A 27,462-nucleotide genomic window follows, 5' to 3' on the forward strand; every position below is an offset into this window, starting at 1 on the left:
CCACTGCTTGGCTGAACTTGACCTGTCACTATAGAACTCTGGCTCTTGGGTATGGACTTGGAAGTGACTGAGGGGCTTGGAGACCAGGCTGGAGCTGCTAGCAAGGCAGGGGCCTCTTGTGGTAGCCTTTGTTGTTTTGGAATTCAGTGAATACTGGAGATGAAAAAACATGTGGTATGATTTTCAAGCTTTCCTAGATTTCTGCTTGCTCCCTGAGAAAAAATAGAGTGTTTGCATTTGGCTCACCTGCTTGCTAGTGGTCTTGCACAGCTGTTTCCCTGACCACCATGTAATGACCAATAAAAAGGGGAGTGTATTTCTCCTTGTCTTATGGAAGCTCATGCTTGATTTGATTGTAAGGGTGTGGCTCTCCAGAAGAAGGTAAGGGGAGCTTGGTGCTGCCTTGGTCTCATAGTGGCCATTGCCTTTTGAGTACCAGCATTTGATTTTCCACACTTAGATGAGAGCCCTGGCAAGACTTTCAGCTCTTAAGCAGCCACTGCTCACCCTTATACCCTGCCTGCATGCGCCACCATGCAGTTCTAGAGCTGTTAACTTTCAGAGTGTCCATGCTATCTCTCCTTGAGTGACAGAGATAGAACATCCTTGATTAAGAAACTCCTTAGCAACAGCCCCTTGTCTGTATCAGCAATTGCTGATGCTCAGTTCATTGTCCATGCATCTAATTTGTCACTGAACAAATATTACTGAGCTACCATTCACCAGGCCTGTGTTAGAAGCTGAGGATGTGGTGATGAATTTGATAGCAATTGATGTGCCACTCCAAGCCTGGAAGCAGACCAGGGAGCTGGACAAATGCCTTCTGGGCACAGGCCCCAGGATTACTTCCACAGTCTGCTGGATTTTGAGTTCTTATGGTACCTTCGCTAGTCTGGTCCATCCAGCTAGCCATTTAGCTTCATGGGCTCCTGGTATGGGCTGAGGCCTTTACTGAGTGAGCCTTGTGGAGACTCTCAAGAGCTAGTAGCCACAGCCTTTTCCCCTGGAAGGACTGAACATCCAGTTAATCATAGGACACATATCGTGGAGGACGGTCGGCAAAAGAAGATGCCAAGAAGGCTGACTCTCCATGGACTTTGATGCAGCACAAATGTATGGGGGCGCTTTTTGGAAGCAGAAGTGTGACGAGGGAAGCAGTGTGTTGCAGCCAGCCACTGGCCCTACCTAGCTCTCAGATAGCCAGGCAAAAACGCCAGGGCATGCTCCCTGTGCCCAGGCTGCCAGCCAAGTGTAGATCTGTGGGATGGGGAGATGGTTGGAGGTATAGCCCCTGTGACTCAGACTGTTGTCATGAATAGCTTGTAGACTTTACAAATATACATCCCCAGAAGGTGTTGTGTTCTTGTCCAGTGGACTTCTGTATGAATGCTCAGGTGACCTGTGAGCTCAGTCATTTTAGTGGCAATGCTTTGTCCCACTTTTAGACTTTCAGCTATTTAATGTCACTTGGAGAGTCTTCCAGCAGTTTAGACTTTAAAAGTTAGATCACTCCACCCTTACAGGTAATTTATTGATAGCATACTGTTTTGTCATGAGATCAATGATTAGGGATATTACTTGAATAACCAATATTTTACAAGTTTGAATCTGTTGCTATTCTTTAATGAATAAAAGCCAAAACAGATGTTGTGTATTTTTTTTTGTTGTTGTTTCTAGGCAAGCCAATTTTTTCAGTTGATATTCACCCTGACGGGACCAAGTTCGCAACTGGAGGACAAGGTATGTTCATGGAGTAACAGAGGGAAATACTCACAGCCCTGCCGCCTTGCTCTGCTTCTCTTGGTTGCCCATTGAACTGTAGAGAGAATACTTACTTGCTCGTTTTCAGTATGAATATGACTCAGTTTAAGTCTAAACAGGCTACATCAAAATTTTTTTTGGCTCTAGTATGTTCTCAGTAGATATTTTGGTAGCAGGTTTAACTTTCGAATTCTTATTTATTGAGTTAATATTAAAATCAATTTGCATGCCCAAACCCAAGCTTATTGAGCATGGAGAGTGGCAGGTGGTCCCGTGGACAGAGCCCCAACCCTAGAGGCAAGGGGGTCTGGGTCCTTGTTTTGTCTCTGGCAGCATTTTCTCATCTGAAAAGGGAAAGAAGATGGTTAACCTATGGAGTAAGTTGTGTAGTTTTTAGATCCATGTTCTGGGTTCAAAGGAATTCATCTGGGTTAGAGGGCAAGTATAGATGTGCACACTTATTTGAAAATATGGTCCATGGTATCATCACTGTGCTCCATCCAGTGCCTGCTGCACTGTTTGGAAGGACAAAATCATATTTGAGGCGAGGACACCAAGATGCATATATAATCACACAAGGTAACATTTCCCCAGAGCCCAGTTCCTCGCAGCTTCACCCCAGATCAGGGTCTCCCTGTTGCTGAAGCCTTCTTGGGCAGCACCTGGAGAGTGCCAGGTGCTGCAGGACGGGTTGTCTGTGGACTTCCTGCTGCAGGGGCATGTAGAGAAACCTTGATCTTACAGCGTGCTTCAGGTCACACCCGAGAGGTGCCTACAGGCATTACCTTGGACTGCTGGACTTAACTGGGGAGACAAGGTTTTCTCTTCATCCACAAGAAGAGGCACACCTTCTTGACCAACTCGGCTAAGTAGACTCTAAGAGAGCTGATTAGGAAATATTTTTACATGTTGACCAAGAGGCAATTGCAAGCATACCCTATGGTAATTTTGACATGTCCATTTCCAGGTGTTTATTGGTTTTGCCCTTCTATAACAGGAAGTTAAAAATGAGGGGCTGGACTTTTGTTAGTTATCAGTAATGGAAATATTAGAAAGAAAAATCATTACTAAAATGCATAGATAAATTTTTTAGCCCAGTACTACATCAGCTTATGACCACAGGAACCCTAAATGCCCTTTTTCGGCTGATCTCCCATCTGTAGAGGATGGCAAAGGGCAGGTAAAAAAGTAATGAACCTTTGGGTCTCAAAGCATTCATTCAGTTGTGGGAGTAGTTGTGGACTCTAGGCAGCACCAGGAAAGGGAGGGAGGGACTATGCTATTCTTATTTGCTAGGGTGCCCATGCATAGACAGGAAAGGGTGCTGGGAAGGCTTTTCTAGCCTCTTCATTTCTAGATGAGGAGTCTGGGTCCTTGGCAGGAATGAGGACCTTCTAGGGCCCCCTGGTGGGTCTGTGTTAGAGACCAGACCGGAATTTGATTTCCTCCTGATTCTAGTCTGAGTTCTTTTCATGAAGTCATGTTGGCCTCGGCATACTACTAAATCAACACTCTTTTTCGTCCCCATCAGCACTTGTTTTTCTTTGTCTTTTTTGTAACTTATATTAGTAGTTCAAATTCAGCCTCCTCCAGTGATATATGAAAGCTAAAAGAGGACTGTGTCTTATAGTTAATAGTCTACTCCTTGCACATTGAGTTATTTCTGCTCCTTCATTCCAGGACAGGATTCTGGGAAGGTTGTGATCTGGAATATGTCTCCAGTCCTCCAGGAGGATGACGAGAAGGATGAAAATATTCCCAAGATGCTTTGCCAGATGGACAATCACTTAGGTATTACAGAGTGGCCCTTTGCAGGCTTTGCGTGTTGGCAGAGTGCCCAAGGTTAGCACATGTGTTTGTAATTAGAAAGATAAGGCCCCGTGCGGCGGTAACTCCCCTCGGCCTGCTGTCTGAAGGCACAGATGTTGGCTGCACACCTGGGTGAGTTATTCAGCAGAAGACTCGGCCCGCCCACAGAACCATCTTTGGACAGTCTGCAGGTACCTCTGGTGATTTCCTGCTCATGAGTCGTTACTGCCTGATTCCATGGGGCTTTGGGGCCAGCGACCTGGAAGCAGTAGGGTTCTGGGGAAGGGTGCGTAAAAGACAACTCACGAAATGTCTTAGATTACCATTGTGTCACTCTAAGGCCCTCTTCCAGGACCCTTTTGGCCACTGGACAGTGTTGTGGTTTCCTTTTCTGCATTAGTGCCTTAGTTTCCTGCCCCTGAGCATCAGAGTGACTGTACCTGGCTCTGGTTTCCAACCTAGCTGCCTTCCCTGAGATGCTCCATTAACAGTTAACGTCCCCCTTCCTTTGCTCTGTGTTCTTATTCTCCCAACATGCTTCTCAGCATCCTCCAACCTGGAGCGCAAGTCACTCACAGGCTGTGTGTGTGTGTGTGCCACAACTTGGATAGTGTCCCTCATATTGCAGGGCTCCCAAAGGCCCAGCTGTGAGTGTTCCCAGAGGCTCTAGCCTATTGGAGGCCAGGGGGAATTTCTTTTGGTTTCAGTTATGAGTGCAGGATCAATCAACCTGCAGTGCCAACTAGTTTGGAAAATCCTAATTTAAAAGGGACAGATATTGGTGAAGTCAGAGTTTCATGCTCTAACAAGCTGTCTCCTGAAAGTTCTGGAAAAGGCATCTTGGCCGTTTAGCACATGTCTTCATTTCAAGAATTATCCCTACTCAGAAAGAAATCTCATTATTAGATAGCCCTTTTGAAATAAGGAGATTTAGGTATTTATCAGTTTTCATGGAAATAAGCCTCCTCCTACTGACAGTTTCATTTAGCATTAACACTTCTTAGCTTATATAGCTTTTCCCCCTCCATATTCTGTTCTGATAATTTGTTACTACAGCACAAGTAGGTTAGTACCTGAACTGAAGTGTTCTTCTGGGGCTCTCACACAGTAGATGCCTTGAATAGATTAGATAGATTTTATAAACCCTTTGCATCTTGCCAGACTCTGCATAAAGCAAATGGACTATTGGATTTTCATCACCCTATTTTTTTTTCTTCCCAGCATGTGTGAACTGTGTGCGGTGGTCAAACAGTGGGATGTATTTAGCTTCTGGGGGAGATGACAAACTGATTATGGTGTGGAAGCGGGCTACGTAAGCATCATTTTCCTTTCTTCACATTTATTTTTAGAAGCTTCTTTGCTGGTGTTTATCATAGTCACTTTCCCTACCCTGGCACTGAAGTCCCCAGAGTCCTGACTTCATAAGGAGCAGGAAGCACATGTAGGCCAGGAGCAGCTGGGGCCTGACCAGGGAGTTAGCAGGCCACCCACCTGCCTGGTAACCTGCTCAGCTGCCCCTCCCAGCACTGCAGGGTTTCCACTTGAAAAGGAAGGGCAGATCCCTTCCAATGCTGACATTAGGAGCTTCGTTTGTTTTATTCTTCAAATGAAAATTTCCAGCGTACTAAGTGGTTAAAAGTCAAGGTGCTTTGATGGAATCTGGGGCAGGGGATTTAGAGTCCCCCCTTGAAAGCCTCTGTTCTGCACCAGCAATGAACTAACGATCACCTGGAAAACTTTTTCTTTACTCCTAGGCAGTCTCACAGGGTAGGTTATGGGACTCATCCATAATCAGCTTCCCAGGTGACTCTGGGGCCAGTCAAACTTGGGTCTCAGACCTACCCCACTGCTCAGCCAGAGTGGCCCTATGGCCGTGGCTTCAAGAGTAGAGACAAGCTCTCTCCGAAGAGTTCTACTGAGTGAAGGCTGTTAACAGAGGCTCTGCACGTCATCAGTGTCAGCACCGCCTCCATAGGAACCCATGTGACAGCTTGAGTGGCAGTAGTAGTACCCATGGTTGGAGTGCTTTCTCAGGTGTTAAGGCAGAGGCATTTTATTCATTATAAGAGGGTTTAACAAATACTATTGATTTTGCTGCTTTAGCTAACAAATGACATATTTAGTATGTTATATGGAAAACTGAAAAAATATGAAAGAAAAAAAGTCACAATTCCACCACCTAAAGAAAGCCATGGTTAATATTTTGGTATTTTTCACGTGTGTCCTTCTGATCCACTTTCCATGCATTGTCAATAGCTATGTTACTTGTAATTTTTTCATCACATAGTGGTATCATGTTGTATATGCTATCTTGTGGTCTGCTTCTTTCACTTAATTATAGATTGTGAACATTTTCCCATGCAGTAGATAGTCTTTTACCATAAGTATTATGATGGCTGTGTAATATTTCATCAAGCGTGTGGATCGTAATTTACTTAATCAACTCTTGTTCGACAATTTGGTGCTTTCCAGCCATTGTCTGTTTTTGCTTTTTTTGTCTGCCATGATAAGCTGTGCCGCAGTGAACATATCTGTGCAGTGCCCAGAGCATTCCTGGAGTGCCTTTCTGACTGGTTTTTCACACAGGTACATCGGCCCCAGCACTGTGTTCGGCTCCAGTGGTAAGCTTGCCAACGTGGAGCAGTGGCGATGTGTCTCCATCCTCCGGAGTCACTCAGGCGGTGAGTGGGACTGCCTGTTGGGGTGGGCGGCCCCAGCAGCTGTCTGAGACCAGCAGCAGCACTTCCATGGCCCCTGTGGACCTTTTGGTCCTTATAGCAGCCCTGTGTCTGGGTCATCCCTCCCCATCACCATCAGTCACACCCTACCTGTCCCTTAAGGTCTGTGCAGTTACCATCCCCACTGCCTGCCTCCAGCTGCATTCAGTGTCCCCACTCCTGCCCTCATGGGGTATATGTTTATATCTTTAATGTAGAACTCCCACGTTCTGCTGTTTATCCTGGTGAACTGAATCACTACCTTCATCAGTGGATCACTAAGTCCGTAAGCACACTTTATTTATTCCACAGAAACCAGCACACAGGGGCCCAGTGAAAAGTTTTTACTTGACCTTGGGTATATTTTCAAAGTGTTGTAAATAGAATCGGAATGGAAGAAGACACATTTTACAGATTTGGACTGCAGAGGAGGAAGGTCAGTCAGCTGATAGCAGTCTAAAGCCTTGTGCTGTATGTTTGATTTGGTGCCAGGGGTAACAGAGAAAAGCCTGTGGTCTAGCCCAGGAATGGCCTGAAGGGTTTCCCAGAGAGGGGGACAGCAGAAGTGAGAAAGGCTTGGTGTGAATGGTGAGTTGGTAGCATTTCACCATTATTGGATCTTTACATACAAGGCAGGGAGCAGCACGTATTCGGACTGTGCGTGCAGGGACTAGGTCATAGAAGGCTCATGCTCCCTGTTAATGAGGCTTTCCTTTATCATAGAAGGGACAGGGCACCATTAAAAGCTTTGAAGCACAAGAGGGAGATCATTCTGACAGCTATGGGGAAAAGAAATTTGTTTCAGTGGTTCAGATGAAAACTTCAAAGGCCTGAACTAGGCCTGTGATAATTGTCATAGAGAGGAGGAGACTGATTTGGGGAAATTCTTTGGGTAGAGCAAGGAGAAAGATGAGGGAGATTTTTAACTGGGTGCCTGGATAGCTGGTGGTGTCCTCTACTGAGACAATAAGGGCAGTAGACTTATGAGGATGGACCCTAATTCAGTGTAGAATGTTTGAAGGGGTTGGGGAGAGTCTGTCAAGAGACTTGGAGTTGAGCCTAGAGCTCTAGGAAAAGATGGGGCAGGAGTGAGTGGTTTGGGAGGCATCAGCTGTAATCCATTGGAAGTATGCTCAGCAGATACTCTGCAGAGACCGAGGTGAACAAACCTACCTCTTGGTGACCAGATTTATTCCACTCTTGTGAAAGCTGAGAGTAGTGTTGTGTTATTGTTGATAATAGTAAAAATGAGTAATTCACTCTTGCTTCTTTACAGCTGCTCACAGTGGAATCTAGTTTGGCTTCGGGAACTTTGGTGTGGTGTCTGTTAGGGTGTTCAAGCATGGAGTAGAGCTTCAATCGGGACTTTTATGGGGCCCCTCACCTGAGGTTCAGGCTGAGCCACAATCTTGACTTCTTTCCTGGTCCACCACTCCAGGGCTCTCCTTTACTAGGCAGGTAGATTTGCCCACCTTCAACTGGGGTACCTGCTACTTCTTATTCAGTGGTCCTGGTAGCAGATATGGGTGGAACCGTTTAAGAAGAAAAAATTTGAAAAAGCAGAAATAAATGAATAGAAAGCACTGGGTCTTTGAAAGCAAAGTTCGAAAAATATTTGCTTGGCACATTTAATCAGGGAGTAGAAAAGAAAACCTAGATGAAATTAGAAGTGAAAGGTCTAGAAAACCATTTAACCAGAGGAAGAGTATCCTCAAAGAATACAAAATGTAATGTCTACAGTATTAAACTAAATAAATAAAATATTAGAAGAAATGCAATTTTCTAGAAAATGTAAGTTTTCAAAATTGATACCATAAGGTTAGGAAAAACTGAACAAAATAGTAACCAATGAAGAAGTTGGAAACTACCTTCAGAAATGGTTCCTGATTCTAAATTATTTTTTGATGTATTGCTTTGAGCTTTTAAGAAAAATTATTCTGGAACATAGAAATATTTATTCTTTAAAGGAAGCTATAACGCTGTTTCCAAACCTAATAAAAAGAATAATGAAACAAAAGCATAGACAAATATGAATAGAGAAGTCAGAAGCAGAATACTAACGAATTTGATATCATTTGAAAACAGTAATTCATTTTGACTAAATATGCTTTATAATGGAAGAATTTTGTGTAAAGGAAATCTATAATTTATAGATTAAGTTATTGTGAGTCATCTTAGGAATTCTGAAAAGAGTATTAGATAATTTAGCATCAGTTCCTATTAAAAATACTTTCTACAAAATAGCCATAGAAAGTTATTTCCTTAACATGGTAGAGTCCTTTGTCTTTTTCAAATCAATGGCAAATATTACAGTTCAAAGTTGAGTCTTGTTTTGTTGAGCAAAGACAGGATGGGTGCCAACATTTATTTAATTTGTTACTTTGGAATTTCTGTAGTACAATTAAACAGAAATCAGAAGAAGGTAGACATACTGGAAAATAAAACAAAAATGAAATATATGAGGATAGCATTGTTATATATCAAGAAAACCCAAAAGAATAAAGCTTTTAGAACTTATAAAGCATTGAAAAAACACTTATGACTAATAAAAATGAGTCATTGAATCGGCCACATATAAGAAAATTTTAAATTATTTATTTTTCACTAGTAATGGCCTATTAGAATATCTAATGGTAAAAGGAGAGCTCTTTTATAATAGGATCAAAAATTGTAAATACTCAGGAATAATCTTACCAAGAAATGTATGAGATCGCTAAGACTTAAACCACAAACCTTTCTTGAGAGATAAAAAAGGACCACTCCATAAATGGAAAAACTAAGGACATTTCTTCTCCAAAGTAATATTTACTTTTCATTTAACAAATATTGAGCACCTTGTGTGTTTCAGGTGCTGGTCTACTCTCGGAGTTTACATTCTTATAAGAGACAGATAATAAACTAGTCATGTAAGAAACTAGAAGATAAGTGTCAGGGAGCAAAATGAGATGGGGTGCCATTTCACCCAGAGTTCTCAAGGAGGACCTCACTGAGAAGGTGACATCCAAGGGGAGACCAGATGGAGGTGAGGGACAACTGTGTGGTTCTTCCAAAGAGCTTTCCAGCAGAGAGAATAGCCCTAGAATGTAGATGTGTGCTTAATGGTTTTAGAGAAACACAAGCAAGAACTAGGGCAGAGGGAGTGAAAGGTGAAGGGATCAGAGGTTATGGTTGGGGCTGTTCTCTGAGATGGGAAAGTTTGGCAGGGTTTTGAACAGAGGAGTAGAGAGGCCTATGACAGCTGTATGGAGTCCATATTTAAGGAGACTAAAGGGCAGTACTGGGGAGACCAATGAGAAGGCTGCTGACAATCTAGATAAGAGACATGGCAGTTTGGACCTGGGTAGTAATGTTGGAAGTCAGGAGAAGGTTAGGTGCAGATTTCCTGGTAAGTGGGATATGGGGTGTGAGATAAACAGAGGAATTAAGACAGACTGGGCTGTAGCCTGAATGATGGAAAAGATGCAGTTGCCATCACTGGAGATGGGAATTGTGTGAGTGGGACAGAAATGTTTGCTGGGGAAGATGTTTAGGAGTTGGGTTTTGGGCGTATGAAGTTTGCCCAGTGTAAGTGGACCTGCTGCATTGGCATCTCGATATGTGAGTCTTGAGTAAAGGGGAGAAGTGTAGTTGGAAACAGAGGCCAAGGATAGAGCCTGGGGTTTAGGGAGATGAAAGAACCAGTAAAAAAGGCTGAGATGGAGAGGCCAGTTAAGATAGTGGAGAGAGCCTTTGAAGGAGAAGGGAGTGAGCAGTGTATCACATGTTGCCTAAAACCAGGTAAGGACTGAGGATTGACCATTGGACTCGACAGCATGGAGGCCCCTGGAGGGCTTGGCAAGTGTAGTTCATGTTGATGTAGTTAGGTGAAAGCCTAATTGGAGGGTGCTTAAGAAAGACCAGGGGGTGGATAGAACTAGATTGAACTGGGCTGCGTTTTGTCAGGTACCTGTGAAGACGCAGGAGAAGGGCAGAGGGGATGGTGGACTCTAAGCCAGATACGGAGACAGACAGTGGAAGGCCTGTAGCATCAGCAGGTTATAGCACCTAAAAGAACCATAGGAGTTGAGAGTGAGCTGGAAGTATACCAAGTTGATGGTAGGGGAGGGTTGGAATTGAGACCAGGGAGAGTCTCTGGACATGACCGTGGGAATGAGTGGTGGGAGCCAAGATCATTAAAAGAAGAGGAGAAATTTAAGGATCTAAGAGCCTTGGGTATTAGAAAAATCATCCTCTTGGAATCACCAAGAATGATGATGGGAATGTTGTCGATAGGAACAATAATGACTGGAAACTTAAATCTTCAGATGCAGGGAGGGTCTTACGTTTGTGAAGATCTGCAATGAGAGAGAAAGGGGATGGTATAGTTTGAAGCAGAAGCTGCAAAACTGGGGTTTTGGGAAAAAATTATGTCACGTGTGGATTTACTGCAGAACTCAGCAGTGACTCAAAAGGGCATCTGGAAGGATAAGTAAGGTTATGAAAGAAATCATTCAAAGCTACAGTGTTTGTCACATCACAAGTTTCTGGGCAAAACTAATGATATTGAAGTAGGCTACAGTGTACCTAAGAGCTTGGTATATCGTGAGGGTGGCATTGCTTATCAATAGTGGAGAGAGAGAATTATTCTCCATTGGAATAGAGTAACCATTAGCAGTTTGTGACTGAGGGGAAAGTAATTTAGAGCCTCATTAAATATTGCATACACCAAAATAAATTCCAGATGTTAAAGAGAGAAACATTCTAAATAAAGCAGAAGAAAACAGAATTGAATATCAAACCTTTAGCAGAAGGAATATTTTTCAAGGTTAACAGGCAATAGATGTCACAAAGGAGAATAACAGACTACTAATAAATCTCCTACAATAGGAAGGTAAACTGATGGAATTTGCAGCTAATGCCTGTAGTATCAGTAGCCCATGGAAATTGCTATGAAAATCATGTCTCCTTTCTGGATTCCCAGCTGACCACTTCTCTGTTCTAGGACTTAGGTACCACAGTGAAATCTTGAGGTTTCTGTCCTCCTGGACTCTAAGCTCCTAGAAGAGGTCATCAGTCTTTGTATTTGTTAGACCCACTGCACAGGAGAGCCCCCGACAAAGATTGGAGTAGAGTCATTCAAGGATAAGACAACTTTAGAAAAACTAATGCAAAAAATCTTTCACTGCTAATCAAAGTAAAATTTAAAATATAACAATATACTTAATAGATTTAAAGGGAAAGATCATAATCCTCAAGCTAATATGGGAGTTTGGAAATGGACATTCTGTGTGTAGAAGTGTGAAGTTAGAGGTTTTTGAAAAGCCATCTACAGTGTTAAGAGACTCCACACTTAGGAACATGTTCAGGTCTCCTGCCCAGAATCCCATTTTGGGGTATCAGTCTCAAAAAAAAAAAAAAAATACAATCCAGGATGTGGGGGAGTGACATATACAGATGTGCTCATTAGCATGGAAAACTAGAACCCAGTTAAAGTTCTGTTTATTATGTCTGTTTATGGTAGCAAATGTTCTCAGTGACATAGAATACAGAACAATCAAAAGAAGCCCTGAAAATCACATAGGCTGTTAGAATACTAAATGCAGCATACCAGTTCATATGCAGTGTGAAATGCAAAGTCCAGTCAATGTGGAAAAAATTCGTCAAGCTGTCACTAAAGATTTTTTAAAAACTAGAAAAAAAGTACAATAGAAATTTTGAATATCTTACTTATGCCTCTTTTTAAAAATCCTACAAGGGAAGGACTAGATAGCTATTAACTTGCTGCTGTGTTTCTGATTCTTCATCTCGCCAGCCATTCTTCTCTACACTTAGCATTACATCAGGCAATGAGGTTAGAAAAATCACACCACCACACCTCCATGGCAAGATGGGCATTGTCACCATCATGGTTGACCTTTATTGATGCCTTGGCGTGTGCCTGGCACCGTTCTGTGGTAATTCTTCACACTAAATCCTCACAGTAACCCTCTGAGGATAGGTTGATTTTTTAATCTTCATTTTACAGATGTGAAAACTGAGTCACAAAGAAATGAGCACGATTAATTGTGTTTGACGGCTATGCAGGAAAGGGGTGCTCCTGTCAGCATCTTGGAAGTGAGGTCCAATTTATGAAGAAAAGAATCTGAAGATGACTTTTCATTCATTCAGTTAGTCAGCAGCTGTTGAGCTCTGACTGTGTGCCAGGCATTCTGTGAAGTGCTAGACCCACAGTGCTCAAAGGGCTGTATGAGGAAGGCCCAGTTAGAGAGAAATAAGCTTAGCAGGGTTGAGGAGCAAGCCCCAGGCCATAGGCTCAGTAGGTGTCAGAGCTAGGGTTCTAATACGTGAGTGTAATGCCACAAGGTGCCAGTCTCTCAGCTGTTCCCTTAGTTGCTTGTCTGTAAAAGGAGTGGGGCGGGATCAGTTTGATGCTTCAAATTTTAGGACCAGTTGAAAAACCTGAGTGGGGAAGTTTTTCAGATTGGCTTAAAAAAAAAAAGTCTAGTTATGATGGTCCCAGGTCAAGTATCCTCAGACATGACACCAGGGACTGCTGGCCCAGCTGGCAGACAGGGGTGGTGCTGAGTGTGCCCCCCTTACCAAATCTGCATGCCAGATAAGAGACTCACTGCCTGCCCTCTGTCTTCCAGATGTGATGGATGTAGCGTGGTCTCCCCATGACGCCTGGCTGGCCTCATGCAGCGTGGATAATACTGTCGTCATCTGGAATGCAGTCAAGTTCCCAGGTCTGAGCCTCTGACTGGGCGGCAGCAGAAATGGGCCGCTCATCCGTGGGGTGGGCTCCGTCTCCTTCAGCTGGTGGCAGGCTATGTCTCACAGTGGACAGGGATTCATGTGTCTTATCAATAACTCAGTTCTTTTTTCTTCATCAATTATATTTAAGTTTTTGAAAGAGGTTTATATTAAAGAAAAATAGTAACTGAGTGCTAACATAGATGTGCCACAGATTCTGAAGGTGGTATGTTGACAACTAGCATTGGAGACCACTCCCAGCTTGTGCTCAGCTCACCTGGTTGCCCCCACTGGTGCTGTACCTTCAGTGCACCCTGGTGCCCTCACACATGTGCCCTCAAGGGCAGCCCTCTCACTGCTGGGCTCTGGCTTCAGCTCATTTGCCATCTCCTCTGTGACGCCTTTGAGCAGATGTAAGCTGAAAAATCCAGCTTCATAAAAGATTAATTTTTCTTATTAATGTGTTTAAAGTCATGACAGATGGCATAACCTGGCATAGCACTGCAATTTATAACTAGTGAGATGCCGTCACATTCCTGCTTGATATCTGGAGTATGTTTTCCTCATGCACTAAAAAGCATGATCCATGGAGTTGATCCAAGTCATTTTTTTCTAAGTCACCAGCATAAGTAGAGACGGACACTTGGCCTGGCCACGGAGTAGCAGATTTGGAGGTTGGGGTGACGTTTAGATTACAGATCTCTAAGAGGTACTGTCTCACACACCCTTGTCCTCAGTGATGATTTAACAGAGGACTCACTCAGTGCAGTGCCCAGTCCCCTGAACTGCCAGGGAGGTTCACATCAAAAGTGCCAATGTCACAGCCCAGGTGGAGTGGGCTTCTTCTGTCCAGAAGGAAAAACCATGTGCAAGACCACTGGCTATAGATAAGATAACGGGGCAGAATTTGGCTCCTTCCAGGGTACAAGCAGCCTCAACCCACAAGTGCTGTCTATGAATGAAGGGAAATCCCGGGTGTAGTCATTTCTTCAGGTTACTTTTGCCTTGGTGGTGACCAGATTAGGGAGCTCTTCCGCTTGTGCCAGGAGTGGTGGCTGGCAAAGATGGACTCCTGAAATCCCTATTCTTGGCTAGCCATTCCATAGCCTGTAGATTGTAGCCCATGTTTCCATGTAGAGTCATCATTTTCCCCTAGGTTACACCTTTCCACTCTCTTATTTTTCTTCACAGAAATTTTAGCTACTCTGAGAGGTCATTCTGGTTTGGTAAAGGGATTGACTTGGGACCCTGTTGGTAAATACATTGCCTCTCAAGCTGATGACCGGAGCCTGAAGGTGTGGAGGACTCTGGACTGGCAGTTGGAGACCAGCATCACCAAACCTTTTGACGAGGTATGGGGACAGCCCAGAGAGCTCAATGCAGCAGCCTTCCTCACTTCTGTGCATAGAGGAAGAACTGGCTGGGGTCTGGACCTTGTGGGTGAATGTAGAGTCCGGGGACCAGAGCAGATGGCTCAGGGTTCTCTAGGGTGAGCACTTTAGCCTGAAGAGTCAGTTGATGAAAATCTTACATCTATCAGATGCTATCAAACGTCCAACTTTGAAGTGAAAAGGATTTATAAGTTTTAAAGCTTAAGAGAACCTTAGGGATGCCTCCATAACATTGTGCCACATAGCTGGCTGCCAAAGAGACGATGAACCTTTTTTTCACCATGTGACATTTATATTGCATTGCTATCTTGTATTTTTCCTGACTGTGCTGTGGCTTTGCTACTGAATTCTGCTCTGCAGGATAGCTGACTTTTTTGGTTACAGTTAACCAGTACGGTTTGCAAAATATCTGGAGGTCAGACTGTAGTGGCTTGTGCAGTATTTTACTATCTCTTTTTTTAGTTGAGTTCTCATTTTATATGGGATCAGAGCTTAAGCTTGCCATTGTTCATTAGACAGTTTTTAAGTGCCTACTACCTGTAAGGCATTACTGGGTACAGGAAATAAAAGTGGATGGAGATGGAGTTCTCTCCCTTGAATCTTAGAGCCTGGTGAGAAAGACAGACATTTGAGTTTGTTGTGAGCATGGTAATGGTGTTGTTCAGAGTGTGCAGAAACAGCCCAGGGCCTGGGGCATGTTGTCATCAGGGAAGGCTTCTCAGAGGAAAGGACACAAGCATAGTTTTGCAGGGAGAATAGATGTTGGCCCACTGGACAGGGCTAACTGTGGGTGAAAAGTGGAAATATGTATTCATTTCTCCCTAAACCAGCAACAGCTCCTGGATTGGGCACATTAGTACCAGTATTTATCTTACTTAGTTCTACCCTCCTTGGCAACAGCCTTATACAAGGGCAATGGGCCTTCACACCTCCTGGAGTTCTTCAGGGCTCCAGCTGCAGGCAGGAGGTAGGGTCCTGGGAGTGGTTGTGGGAGATGGAGCAGGAGTTTTTGAAGTCCGGGTGGGAACTGACAGCACTCTTCAACCTCTGGTGTGGGCCTGCCCTGCCTGGGTCTGGCCTGGCAGAAGTTGAAGCAGGGGTGTCACTACCCCCTGCCTTGTCCTACCCTCCTCTGAAGCTGTAAGGCCAAGATCTTAACCCCTAAGTCTTTAGGGCTGCCCTGGACTGACCTTGAGCTTCAGGGGGCTGACTTTTGGAGGAGGAACTTTGCAGGAGGAATACTGAAGGGATGCTCTGCCCTAGCTCTCAGTCCAGGTCAGGGAACCTCTTCTCCTTTGCTTCACCAGGCTTGAGAGAGCAGGTGGTGGTTTGTGGTCACTGGCTGCATCACAGAGACAGGCTTCTGTGGGTCAACAAGGCTCTTTCTCCACTGCAGTGAGTGCTCTACAGACTTCATAGTCAGGTTAACAGGTGCTTGGCAGAAGAAAGGGGTCAGTGGTCAGAAATGGCCCATGCAGAGTTGACAGTTAAAAGAGATATCCGTCCTGCATATCCCTTCAGGGCCTACACTGCTGTGCTGTGCTCAGCTCCTATGGGATGTTGTAGCTCTCAATCTCATCTGAAAGAGCCTTTTTTATTGGATCATCTGGAGAGACTGGAGTTAGAGCTGTTGGTATAGCCAGAAGCTCGGATACACGCTCCACCATCATACTTTATTTGTAAATCAGAGTTCAACTTTATTCTTTTTATTTTTATTTTTGGAATATAAAGCTCTTTTTAAAGTATAGCTGACATACAATATTTTGATGTACAACATAGTGATTTGACATTTATATACCTTACGAAGCGATCACCATGAGAAGTCTAGTAACTATCAGTCACTGTACAAAGTTATTGTGATATCGGCTGTATTCTCTATGTTGTACATTACATTTCTGTGACATATATAAGTTTGTACCTCTTAATCCCCTTCACCTTTTTTGCCCATCCTCCCACTGTCTGCCCTCTGGCAACTGTCAGTTTGTTCTTTGTATCTATGAGTCTCCTTTGTTTAGTTTGTTCATTTGTCTAGTTTTTTTAGATTCTACATATAAGTGAGATCACACAATATTTGTCTTGCTTTGTCTGACTTATTTCACTTAGCATAATACCTTCTAAGTCTATCTATGTTGTCGAAAATGGCAAGATTTTATTTTCCCTTATGGCTGAGTCATCTTTATTCTTGAGGCCAGAGTTTTGGTCACAAGGTTGGCTTGAACTCCTTTCAAGCACAGATGTTTCTTTCAGTGTGGAGGGACGACCCATGTGTTACGGCTCAGCTGGTCACCTGATGGACATTACCTGGTGTCTGCCCACGCCATGAACAACTCCGGCCCCACCGCCCAGATCATTGAACGGGAGGGCTGGAAGACCAACATGGACTTTGTTGGGCACCGAAAAGCCGTGACCGTTGTGGTGAGTGTACTCAGCCTCCGGCCAGCTGACTGTGGGCCCGGCCCTGAGTAGTACCTTCAGGGCCTGGGCAGTGCCGTGCTCCCTAAGCCTGGGTCATGTGTGTGACTGAGGTAGTGGGCTCTGAGATCCAGCACATGTCACTTTCTTGTTTCATTTTAAATACTTATGTTTCAGTGTTGAAAAAACTAAATTTATAAAATAGAATTACATATTCATGTGTTTTATTGGCAAACTTTAACATGATGAACATCACCAATATCAGTCTTTGTGGTTAGGAACACTGTGGCTTTGCTCTATTTACACATTGGGGTCTGCTCATGGGTACTCAGGCATGGTGATCCTCACAAGTGCCCCACTCACCCAGTTCTGGGGGACACAGTGCAGGTTGTGCGGCTACCGAGCACATGTGCTTGTCCCGGCGCCCTAGCAGTGGCCAACTATAGCTACGAGGCTGTGCTAGGGATGGAGCACTTGCCTGAGTCTGGAGCTGCCTTTACGTGGCAGGGAGAAGAGTACCAGAAGATGTGGGTTGCTGTTTCTCAGTCTTGAGAGAGTATTGGCCACTCCTTTTATGCTTCTGAATGACTTAAATTGAAGAGTGTCTTTGGAGTGCCCAAAGCAAGTGGCATGTGAGAACCTGAATTTCCTCAGCACTGGGTAACCACAACAAAGTCAGTAGACTGATGGGCTGAGGCTGGTAAAAGTGAAGGATCTGGCCCCTGATCTCAGTTTTTTTATTCATCGAAATGGGCTCATCCTTCCCATTGTTTAAATTGATAATAAATACTGTATACTGTGGTTTAAATTTATATAAATAAAATATTGCTTCTTTAATTTTTTTTGTATAGGAGTCCATGTAAGATTTTGTTTGAAATCAGGACCATTTTGCTAAAATGTTTGAAAGTCACTGCTCTGTAGTTAACAGTGCTTCCACATGACTCTCTCAAGTGATCCTAACAGCTACTATAAGAGTGGCCCTGTGAGATGGTGGTGCTGAGGCCTTGCAGCCAACCCAGTGGTTGTGGAGACTCAAGCCCAGGGTACATGCTTTTGATTCCATGTTCTCCAGTCTCTGTGCACCCTTGGCCATTCCTGTTTGCCCTCTGGGATTAGAACCCCTCTGGGCCACCTGACACCCTTCCTCCTCAGTTCTCCTGGCCTGGGATTTTCAACTCTGAGTCTAGAGCTCCAATCCTTTTCAATCCAGGAAAGCAGCAGAGAGCTCAGCATGTGCTTCCAGCCTTTCCAGCAGTGAAGCTCAGGTTACACTGGGGTAGTCCCTGGGCTGACTTTAATCTGATGTCATTTTCCCTGTTCGTGAGATCATGCAGGACTGATAAGTCTCTACCAGACAGTTTTGACTGTGAGCAAGAAAATACAGTGAAAGGAAAGGGATACTAGAGCAGCCCTCCCTCAGGACCTTATCCCTAAAGCCCAGTCCTAGACCTGGCCCTGCCCAGGTCAGGAGGGCTTCCGAGTGCCAATTCTTGTAGCTCCCCTGCCGTCGACCTGGCCGTAGTCCCAGAATTGGAGAGTTGGTAGACCCAGTTTCAAATCTTCATCTCACCACTTACTCATTTGTTGACTCAGCACAGGTTTGTGACTTCTGAGCCTCCATTTCATCCTCAGCAAAATGCCTCCTGGGTAGCTGTGAAGATGAAATTAAACTTGCTGAGTGCCTGGGGCTGGGAAGATAGGATGTCTGTATGGGGCTCCCACCAGTAGTCTAGGATTGTGGTATGTTTATAATCCTTGGCATGGGGTATATGCTTGATACTTGATCAGTTATTTTAGCATTTGTTATTTGGCTTTAGAAATTCAACCCAAAAATCTTCAAAAAGAAGCAGAAGAATGGGAGTTCTGCAAAGCCCAGCTGCCCATACTGCTGCTGTGCTGTTGGCAGCAAGGACCGTTCTCTCTCTGTCTGGGTGAGCCCCCCATCATGAGCTTTGCTGCTCCTGCAGGGGAATAGGAGATGGGACTGGTGAAGGAGGCGGAGTCTGGAGGTCTGGAAGATGAGGGAACCCTGCTTTTGGTGTGCCTAGTGCTTCCACCCTGCACCTGGGGTCAGGTCCTCCCGTCACCCTGGAAGGAAGCACTGAAGCTTGGACTTGGGCCCAGCTAGGAGAAGCTGCACTGACTTCCAGCCAGAGCAGCTCTTGTGTCCAGTTCTTGTGTACCCTCGGTGGTCAGTGCCATAGTTGGCATGTTATGTTTGCTTCGTTTAAAAAAAACCCTGTATCGACATAGAGCCTACATAAAGTATATTCACTTGAAGCATACAACTCAATGCATTGTTGTACATGTTTACTTGTGTAACCACTGTCCCGGAATGTTCCTTGTCCCTGCCCATTCAAGACCCCACCCTCTAGCCAAGGCAGCTACTCTAATGATGTCTGTCACAATGAGTTTTGCCTGTCCTTAAACTTCCTATAAATGGATTCGTACAGTGCTTACTTTTTTGTGTTTTGCATTGCTTTCACTCAGCATAATGTTGAGATCAGTGTATGTTATTATGTTTGTTGTTTATTCCTTATTAATTTCCCCATAAACAGTGGATTTAAAATTGTAGGTTTGAAGGTTATCCTCTGGCTGCATTTATTATGGTCGTTTGTCACAGAGAAATCAACTGCTGTGTACATTGTGATTTTTTTCAGGCCCAGTATTCATGTACCATTTATTCCAGAACCTGAACCCTACTGCCATCATAGGCAGTTCCAGGAATGTTCTTCCTGGGCTCCTCTCAGCCTGGGGCTCCATTCATGGTGCTTTGACCAAAACATCACAAGGTCTAGATTGCTGAGGGGTCTATAAACACATTTTGGGTAGGAGGGGCAGGGCTGTTTTGTTTTGTTTTCTGGAAGTGGAATTATGGTAGGGGCAAGATTATTCTCATGAATTCCAGGTAGCTCAGATTCTAGATCTTTCTTCCCAACTAGGATGGTCACAGCAACTCCTTCTCTGCAAGAGCAGTCCCAGCCTCCCAGAAGCTTCTGCGGCACCTAGTGGGAGCCCTGCAGAAGGGTATTCCCACCCAGCTGGATGCCCTTTGGCCTCAGGACCTGTCAGCAGGGAGGTCAGACACTAGTGTATGAGAGATGGATCTTGCTAACTGTGGGAATGTGGAGATAGTGCACGGCCCAACATTAGAGTGACTAGATAACGAATATGCACATGGTGAATGTTATGCAGTCATCAAAAACAGGCATTTAGAAGATACTTAATGACATGCTTGTTATTTATTAAATGAAAAAGCAGGCAGAACTATGTGCCTTAAAGAATGAGATAAAGCATAAGATAGACCAGAAGACAACTCATCAAAGTGTTAATAGTGGTTAGCTATGGGTGGGGATTAGGGCAATGTAAACTGTTTTTGTGTGTTTCCAGACTATCTGCACACACTGTAGAATGAGCCTGTGTGACATATGTAGCCGCTTATACCTAGTCTTATGTAAATGTGTACCAGAATTTCTTAGGCCCAGAGAAGATGTGCCGGGTTCTCTCTGCATCTGTTTTCCTGTCCTAGGAGTTGCCTTTGCTGCCTCATCCCCTGCCCAGGCCTTGGCATGCCATCCCCTGTTCATTAGACCTTCTTTGCTCAGGTCATGGCCTTTCCAGAACCCCCTCCTCCATTATTGGTTGTCTGTATAAAGCCATCTCCCCTGCCAGACCACAATGAAACTTTCGGAGGGCCCACTCTAATTTGCTTATTTTTGGAAGGCTTTGGTTTCCACAATTTGGGATCTTGGTGGTTGCTGTTTGAATAGAGTTAAATATGCCCTGAGTGTCAGCAAAATTCCGATCCAAGTCTTCTAGGACTGGTAGTGTTAACTGAGCTAAGTGAACAAAAAGTGGTTTTCATTAATTTCATTAACCTTTGCTGCTTCTTTCCTTCTAGCTCACGTGTCTGAAAAGGCCTTTGGTTGTCATCCATGAGCTGTTTGACAAATCTATCATGGATATTTCTTGGTAAGATGGATTCTTGTAACGATGCACAGGCTAGGAAAAAGAGGCTACATGTTGGAAAATGAGGTCCCTTGATGTGATTAGGGTCAGGTAGCCAGGGACCCTATGAGGTGTCGCCACTGGAGCAGACCCCCAGGGTGCTGTTTGCACTTGATTCAGGAAAGGGCAGCTTGGTCCTGCTGTTGGGAGAATGTCTGCTGCTGTGCTCCTTGCTCCATTGGGATTTGCTCCTGCAAAATGCTTCTCAGACAAACTGATATTTAGGAAAAGGAGAGAGCTATGATCTTGGTTCCGCTTCACTCTCTGTCATTTCATGAACAAGGTAAGCATAGGTGTGGAGACACATTCTGCCTCTCAGTGACCTCATCTAGATGTATACTCCTTTACATGAAAAAAAAAATGGTTTCAAAAATAAGATAAATAAAAATGAAATTCTTAAAAAACATATGGTAAGAGATACTTTGTACATGTGCTTAGAACTAAAGGGTGCTGGAACCTTCTGGGACACAGTTGTCTCCCCCATCCCTACCCCTTCCAGGCCACAGAAAGGAACCAGGAGTTCTAGGCCTCTACCTAGAGCCTTGCCCTGCCATCCTCCTAGGTCCACTGAGGCATGGGTGAGGACTGTAGGCACTTGCTCTCAGGCTGCTGATGACCATCTCTTTCAGGACTCTGAATGGGCTAGGCATTCTGGTGTGCTCCATGGATGGATCTGTGGCATTCCTAGATTTCTCTCAGGATGAGCTTGGAGACCCCCTGAGCGAGGAGGAGAAGGTAGGAGACAACATATTGCCAGCTAGTGGCCCATGTGCTGTGTGCGTATGCTCTGGAGCTACAGAAATGGCCATGATACCTCTGAGAGGTCGTCCCTTCAATTGGACCCTCTTCTTGTGACATTTACAGACACATTGTTTCTTAATGTATTATTGGGTATTTGTCTTTTATAGATTGTAATCCTTGTTTTCTTTACAAAATAGATTAATTTAAGAATGAATCTCCGTTCATGTCAGAAATCAGTTCTGGAATTAATAATAAAACAACTTTGGGCATTTTCTGAGCTGATAATTAGCCACACATTAGGAGGTTTCACTCTGGGAGAGAGCAGGAGTACTCCCAAGGGTCCCTGCTTACATCACTTTCCCCTTTGTCTTGTACTGATGGTTGCCACGGAGTAGCAACTTAATAGTAACATTGGTTGTTTCTCAGCACATACTGTATACCAGACTCTGGGCTGTGTGTTTGCATATATTATTTCAATTACACAAAACCTTTCATGGCAGGGCTTACCTATTTCACCAATGGGGTAACTAAGCCTTGGAAAATAGTATGGCCTTTTGCCAAGATCATGTATGACCTTTAAGAACAAGAACAGAAGCCTGGCCCAGGCCTGCTGCCTTTGGGCCAGACCTCTATGTTTTGCCCAGGAAAGTATGGCCCATGTTCCCTTCCTCAAGAGCTTCGGGAAAGGCTCTGCTTTACCTACCACAGACTTAGGACCAGTGTTTCTACAAATGGGCCTTTGCCAGCACTTAGCGGAATGTGTTCATTTGTCTGAAAAGAGCCCTGTGAAAGCTCAGAACAGGTGGGCAGCTCACCTCTTAGTGATTCGATTGTTGGTAGAGGCTCCCTCTTAAGCTACTGTGTGGACCTCCCACTATGATATAAACCCCTTGGGGTTACGGGTCTGCTTTCTTGATAGCACCTAGAGCAGGGCCTGGCACCCTAGCAGTTTCTTGTAATGAAAGGATGAATGTCTCAGTGGCCTTAGGTCTTCTTTCCACCTTGTCACTGTCATCAGGTTACCTGACATCACTGTGTACTCCACTCCCCCTTGAAGAGCCACAGTGGGAGCCTATGTAATAACCTGTCTAGCTTACCATTTCCCAGATGACAGGCAGGACCCCATGTTCAAGGATCACTAGGTAGACATCAGCCAAATTCTGAATTCTACCTCGAGATTTCAGGGGAGAGGAGCCAAGAGCCAAGGCGGCAGGGGAGGGAAGTTTCTGGCCACATACAGGCTCTGCAGGAGCGGGTCCCAAAGTGCTGCCTCCCCTCTCAGCATCCTTTATTTGAGGCAGATATCCTACTGACTTCCATGTTGGTCATAGCACATCCTTATGTGAATCTGTTCCTCGTCACAGCAGTCATTCCAGTGTGCTGGAGACACCATCCCTTCCCTCTTGGGGTCCTGTCTGGTATGTTGTGGCATGAGACTAATGAGACCTGGGAGAATGGAGGGAGGCTCTACTCACAAGGATCACAACATGTTGGGAGACAGTGGGGGCAGAGAGGGATTTCCCCAGGTCTGCTATGCCAGGCCTTCTCTTGTTCTCAGACACTGTTAGCAGCCCCATGGTGATCTCCAACCATATGCTGATGGCTGTAGACAAGATCTGCAGACTCTGGTTTCAGTATCTGATTCTCAAAGAGTGTTTGGGGTCTTTAGAGTGATCTAGAGCCTTATGTTAGCAGTTTGAGTGTCTTAACTTCAGTTCAGCAAACGTTTTCCATTTGTTCTGCATCAGAAATGGAGTAGGTATTTTCTTGTTGATTATTCATTCACTTTCGTCCCTAGCTATAGGTACACTGGAGGCTATAAACATCTAGGGAAGGTACAAGACTGCTCCAGAGTCATCTAATCAGCTTACAGGCAGAATAGGGTGGGAAACAATGGAGAGCTAGAATCCAGTGCTCTGGGTCCCCTGCCCAGGGCCCTTTCTGCTTTCAGAGCCAGGAGAACCAACCCACAGCTCACCCACTGGTGGGCAGTATTTACCACCTGTCTGTTCATAGCTGGTTTATTACACTTTTCTCTGCTTCCTCTAGAGCCGCATTCACCAGTCCACTTACGGCAAGAGCTTGGCTATCATGACTGAGGCTCAGCTCTCCACAGCTGTCATCGAGAACCCTGAGATGCTCAAGTACCAGCGAAGGCAGCAACAGCAACAGCTAGACCAGAAGAGTGCCACTGCCAGAGAGACAGGATCGGCAGCCTCAGTTGCTGGTGTCGTCAATGGAGAGAGTCTGGAAGACATCAGGAAGGTGAGGGCTTGGACAGATTTCACTGAGAACATGAGCACAGGAGAACAGGCAATCTGGACAGGGCACAGGCATGAGTAGTGTGGAGATGGGTGTGTGCTAGGCCTAGTACAGGACCCAAGGGTAAGCCAGCTTGGGCCCACTTGGCCCATTACTCTCAGCTGCATGAGGTAATAATGGAGCCTAAGGCACCTTTATCAAAGACTTTTGTGCCCCCACGGTGCTCTAGAAGAGTTCATCTCTTATGGGAACTTGGCCTTTCTTGGAAATTCTATATACAACAGGTCCTCGAATAATGTCGTTTGGTTCAACGTGTTTTGTTACAACACTGATGAGAAAAAAAATACCGATTCCTGGCTGGGGTCGCTGTGTAGACTCCGCACTTCCTCCTCATATCTGAATGGGTTTTCTCTGACTACTCTGGTTTCCTCCTGCATCCCAAAGATGCCCATGTTAGGTTTCCTGTCTGGGTGAGTGGGTTCCCACCTTATACTGTGAGCTGCCGGAAAGGCTCTGGCCACCTGTGACCCTGAACTGGGATAAGTGGGTTAGGAAATAATCATCTTATTTGTTTTTATTAATCTGTTTAAAATGTATGTATAGCTCACATTTATTTCAATGTTTAATATTCGAAGCATTTTGGGTCTTTATTTAGAAGTTTGGTGGTGTTTTTGTGACCAGAAATATGCCGTTGGCACTTAACTTTTATTTATACCAATTAGCCTATGGTAAATTTGGTTTCCTTATATGTTGTTTCCCTTAAAGTTGCAGTTTCCAAGAACCTATCAGTGACATTAAGTAAGGACTTATTGTACTGAGAACATTGGGTTTCAGGCACTACTCTTAGCAGACATCTGTGGGCTCCCCCTTCTTCTTCTGGAAGTTATGTCTCACTTGTGGGTAGGAGGAGGAGATGGGGTAGGAAAGGGCAGGAAATGTTGTGATTACCCAGGGAGCTTAAACCATCTCCAGGAGTTTGATGAACCTCCCAAGGAGACTCAGACATAATGTGTAACTAGGAACCCTTGGTTATGAGCCTTTTGTGGAGGAGAGTTTGCAAACTACAGCGTAGAGACAAGGGTGTAGGCTGAAGGGTACAGGTATCATCCATTAGTTCCCTTGTTGAGCCCCATGGTTGCTCACTGCCTTGGGAACCTGGCCAGGCCTGCAGTGCTGGTGGTAGAGGAAGGTGCCAGAACTGGTTCAGCTGGGAGCTTTCAGTCCTTTCTGATTACTGTGCAGGAAGTGGAGCACGCATCCTGATAAAACCATTTGTTCTTTGATTAGGTGGCTTAGTTTAGTTTGACCAGAAAGCCTGTTAGAAGGGGAAGTTAGAATACATTTCCTTTTTTTATGTTTGGAGGTAGTTGGCAGGAACTTTTCCATTCATTTGTGTCACTTACTTTGCCAGAATCTTCTGAAGAAACAAGTTGAGACTCGGACAGCAGACGGTCGGAGAAGAATTACACCTCTCTGCATAGCACAGCTGGACACTGGGTACTCGTTCATTCACCGAGCTCTCTGTGGCCTTATCTGGGAGGTCTTTCTCTTGCCTTTTGGCAGTTAGCATTTTCATTATCAGGGTCTTCACAGCCTCTTGGGCTGATTGGACCCATAGACTCTGGAAGTGAGGGAGTTGAGCCCAGCTTCCCACCAACCTCAAAGCTCAGTGCTACCCACAGAGCCCTTATGCACACTTGACTTGTTCCTCTTTTAACCCTTTTGTAGCCTTTTTCTGGTTGTGAAAGGAACATGTATACATCTTGCTGAAAATAGTAGAAGCCCAAAGGAAGACATATGCATTACCCATAATCTAGCCTCTCAGATATAATCACTGTTAACATTCTGGTATCTGTATCTCCAGTCTTTTTTTCCCACTTGTTCCTGTATCTTGACCTTGCATTCATTTTAATAAATAGTCCTCTGAAGCTTTGGCTTGCTGATTGTCCAGGTTCCCAGCCTGTGAATGTACCATGATTTACTTAACCAGCCCCTTAACTGTGGCCTTGTAGTTTGTGACCAATGTTTTATGATTGTAAATGAATCTCTGAGCATGCCTGTTGACTGTTTTCTCAGGCTACTTCCTAGAAGTAGAATTTCTAGATGGAGAGTGGGGCGCTGAGGCATATTTCCCTGAGGGGGCAGAGAGGAGGGACATGGACTGAGTCACCATTTGCTGTTGTCTCACTGTCTGTAGTCAAGCTTGCTTTTGTGTGGGTCATTCTCCTCAAAACAGTGTATATTTAGTCAAAGGATGATAAGGCCCTGTGCGAATGAAATAGATCCACGCTGTTGAAGTGATTCATTCACTCTGGGTTTTACATTCGTTCAGCCAGTCTGTTCAGGCACCACACACACTAGTCCTCTGCACTTTGCAATTGCTCATCCGTGAGCTGTTTCAAACCTTCCTAGAAGTCTGAAGAAACCTTCATTCATGATATGCTGATTGACCTCTTCTTGTTAGGTGTTCAGATGCTAAGGCCCTGGAGGGCAGAGACCTGAAGAACCAGTTTCCTGACTTTTCCCAGAGACTGATTTTCCTTTGATCAGTCATTTTTCCCACTGTGAACCTATAGGGGGTAATGCCACCTGCCTACCTTTTATTAAGACCAAGTGAGATCAAGTATGTGACTGTGCTTTGAACACTGCTGGGCTTGTGGGAGTAGAGTTGTAGAGGTGCTGGAAGTGGTGATGGTGGCACTTTTGTGCTGTAGATCCCTCCAGGCTTCACCTGATAAGGAGGCAGGTAGTAGATGGCTTCCTGCCTGGACTCGATCCAGCTTTTTGCCATAGGGCACATATTTCTGGCACTAGAACTTGATTCTTTTGGTCTTAAAGGCTTTTTCGCTCACCTCATACAGCCATGTTAAAACAAGTAGCAATGGAATAGGTGATTATTAGCTTAGCTAATCAAGAAAGCAAAGAAAAAGCACAAATATTTAAAGTAGAAATAAGTGGGAAATAATCATAGATAAAGAATAAATCAAAAGGGTGAAAGACGGCTTTGCTGAACTCTGTACAAATAAAATTGAAAGTGGATGATTTTTGAGGAAAATAAAATTACCCAAATGAAGAAAATCCATACAGATGAATTATTACAGAAGAAATAGAGGACATTGTCACAGTTAATTTGCCAAAACCTATCAGACTAAAAAGCTTCATGACGAAATTCTAACAGACTTTTAAGGAATAGGTCATTCTAATACTATTGAAAATATTCTAGTGTGTAGAAAAGGAAGGAAAGCTTACAAAACCTTTTTTTTTTTAAACACAAGATTTACATCAAAACGTTACAGAGGTAGAACATAATAAATTCCTGACCACTCTCATTTCCAAATGTCAGTGCAGAATCCTAAATAAAATAGTAACAAGCAATCATGCAATGTGTTAAAATGCATATGATCAGGTAAGGTTTATTTCATAAAAGCAAGGTGGTTCCAATTTTTGGAAACTTAGTTTACTTCTACATGTCAATAGATCAAAAAAAAATTATATGATCATCTCATCTGTATAGATACTTGAAAGGCATTTTTATTCAACATTATTCTGATTTAAAGCATATTTAAGTGGGAATAGATAGGTGCTTAACTTGATAAACTATCTTATTTCAAATTACATTAAAAAACTAA

General features: G+C 44.3%; 1 protein-coding gene across 5 annotated transcripts in view; it reads left to right on the forward strand.

The window, feature by feature from the left end:
• Positions 1 to 27,462, forward strand: part of LOC105296855 (protein HIRA) — an 80,526-nt gene that overhangs the window by 15,362 nt on the left and 37,702 nt on the right. For 3 of the 5 annotated variants that reach the window (XM_023534725.1, XM_011367207.2, XM_023534726.1), the window contains exons 2-13: positions 1,678 to 1,740; positions 3,442 to 3,552; positions 4,792 to 4,882; positions 6,157 to 6,251; positions 12,917 to 13,012; positions 14,211 to 14,371; positions 16,658 to 16,825; positions 18,640 to 18,753; positions 20,724 to 20,794; positions 21,460 to 21,565; positions 23,621 to 23,836; positions 25,245 to 25,330. In XM_023534725.1, coding sequence (XP_023390493.1) covers positions 3,474 to 3,552; positions 4,792 to 4,882; positions 6,157 to 6,251; positions 12,917 to 13,012; positions 14,211 to 14,371; positions 16,658 to 16,825; positions 18,640 to 18,753; positions 20,724 to 20,794; positions 21,460 to 21,565; positions 23,621 to 23,836; positions 25,245 to 25,330 — 1,283 coding nt within the window. In that variant the 5' untranslated portion in view covers positions 1,678 to 1,740; positions 3,442 to 3,473. Of the gene's footprint in view, positions 1 to 1,677; positions 1,741 to 3,441; positions 3,553 to 3,627; positions 3,762 to 4,785; positions 4,883 to 6,156; positions 6,252 to 6,505; positions 6,574 to 12,916; positions 13,013 to 14,210; positions 14,372 to 16,657; positions 16,826 to 18,639; positions 18,754 to 20,723; positions 20,795 to 21,459; positions 21,566 to 23,620; positions 23,837 to 25,244; positions 25,331 to 27,462 lie in introns of those variants that run through there. The other 2 variants (XM_023534727.1, XM_023534728.1) reach the window with 2 other exon arrangements.

This window comes from Pteropus vampyrus, unplaced genomic scaffold (assembly GCF_000151845.1).
Source record: "Pteropus vampyrus isolate Shadow unplaced genomic scaffold, Pvam_2.0 Scaffold130, whole genome shotgun sequence".
NCBI lineage: Eukaryota > Metazoa > Chordata > Mammalia > Chiroptera > Pteropodidae > Pteropus > Pteropus vampyrus.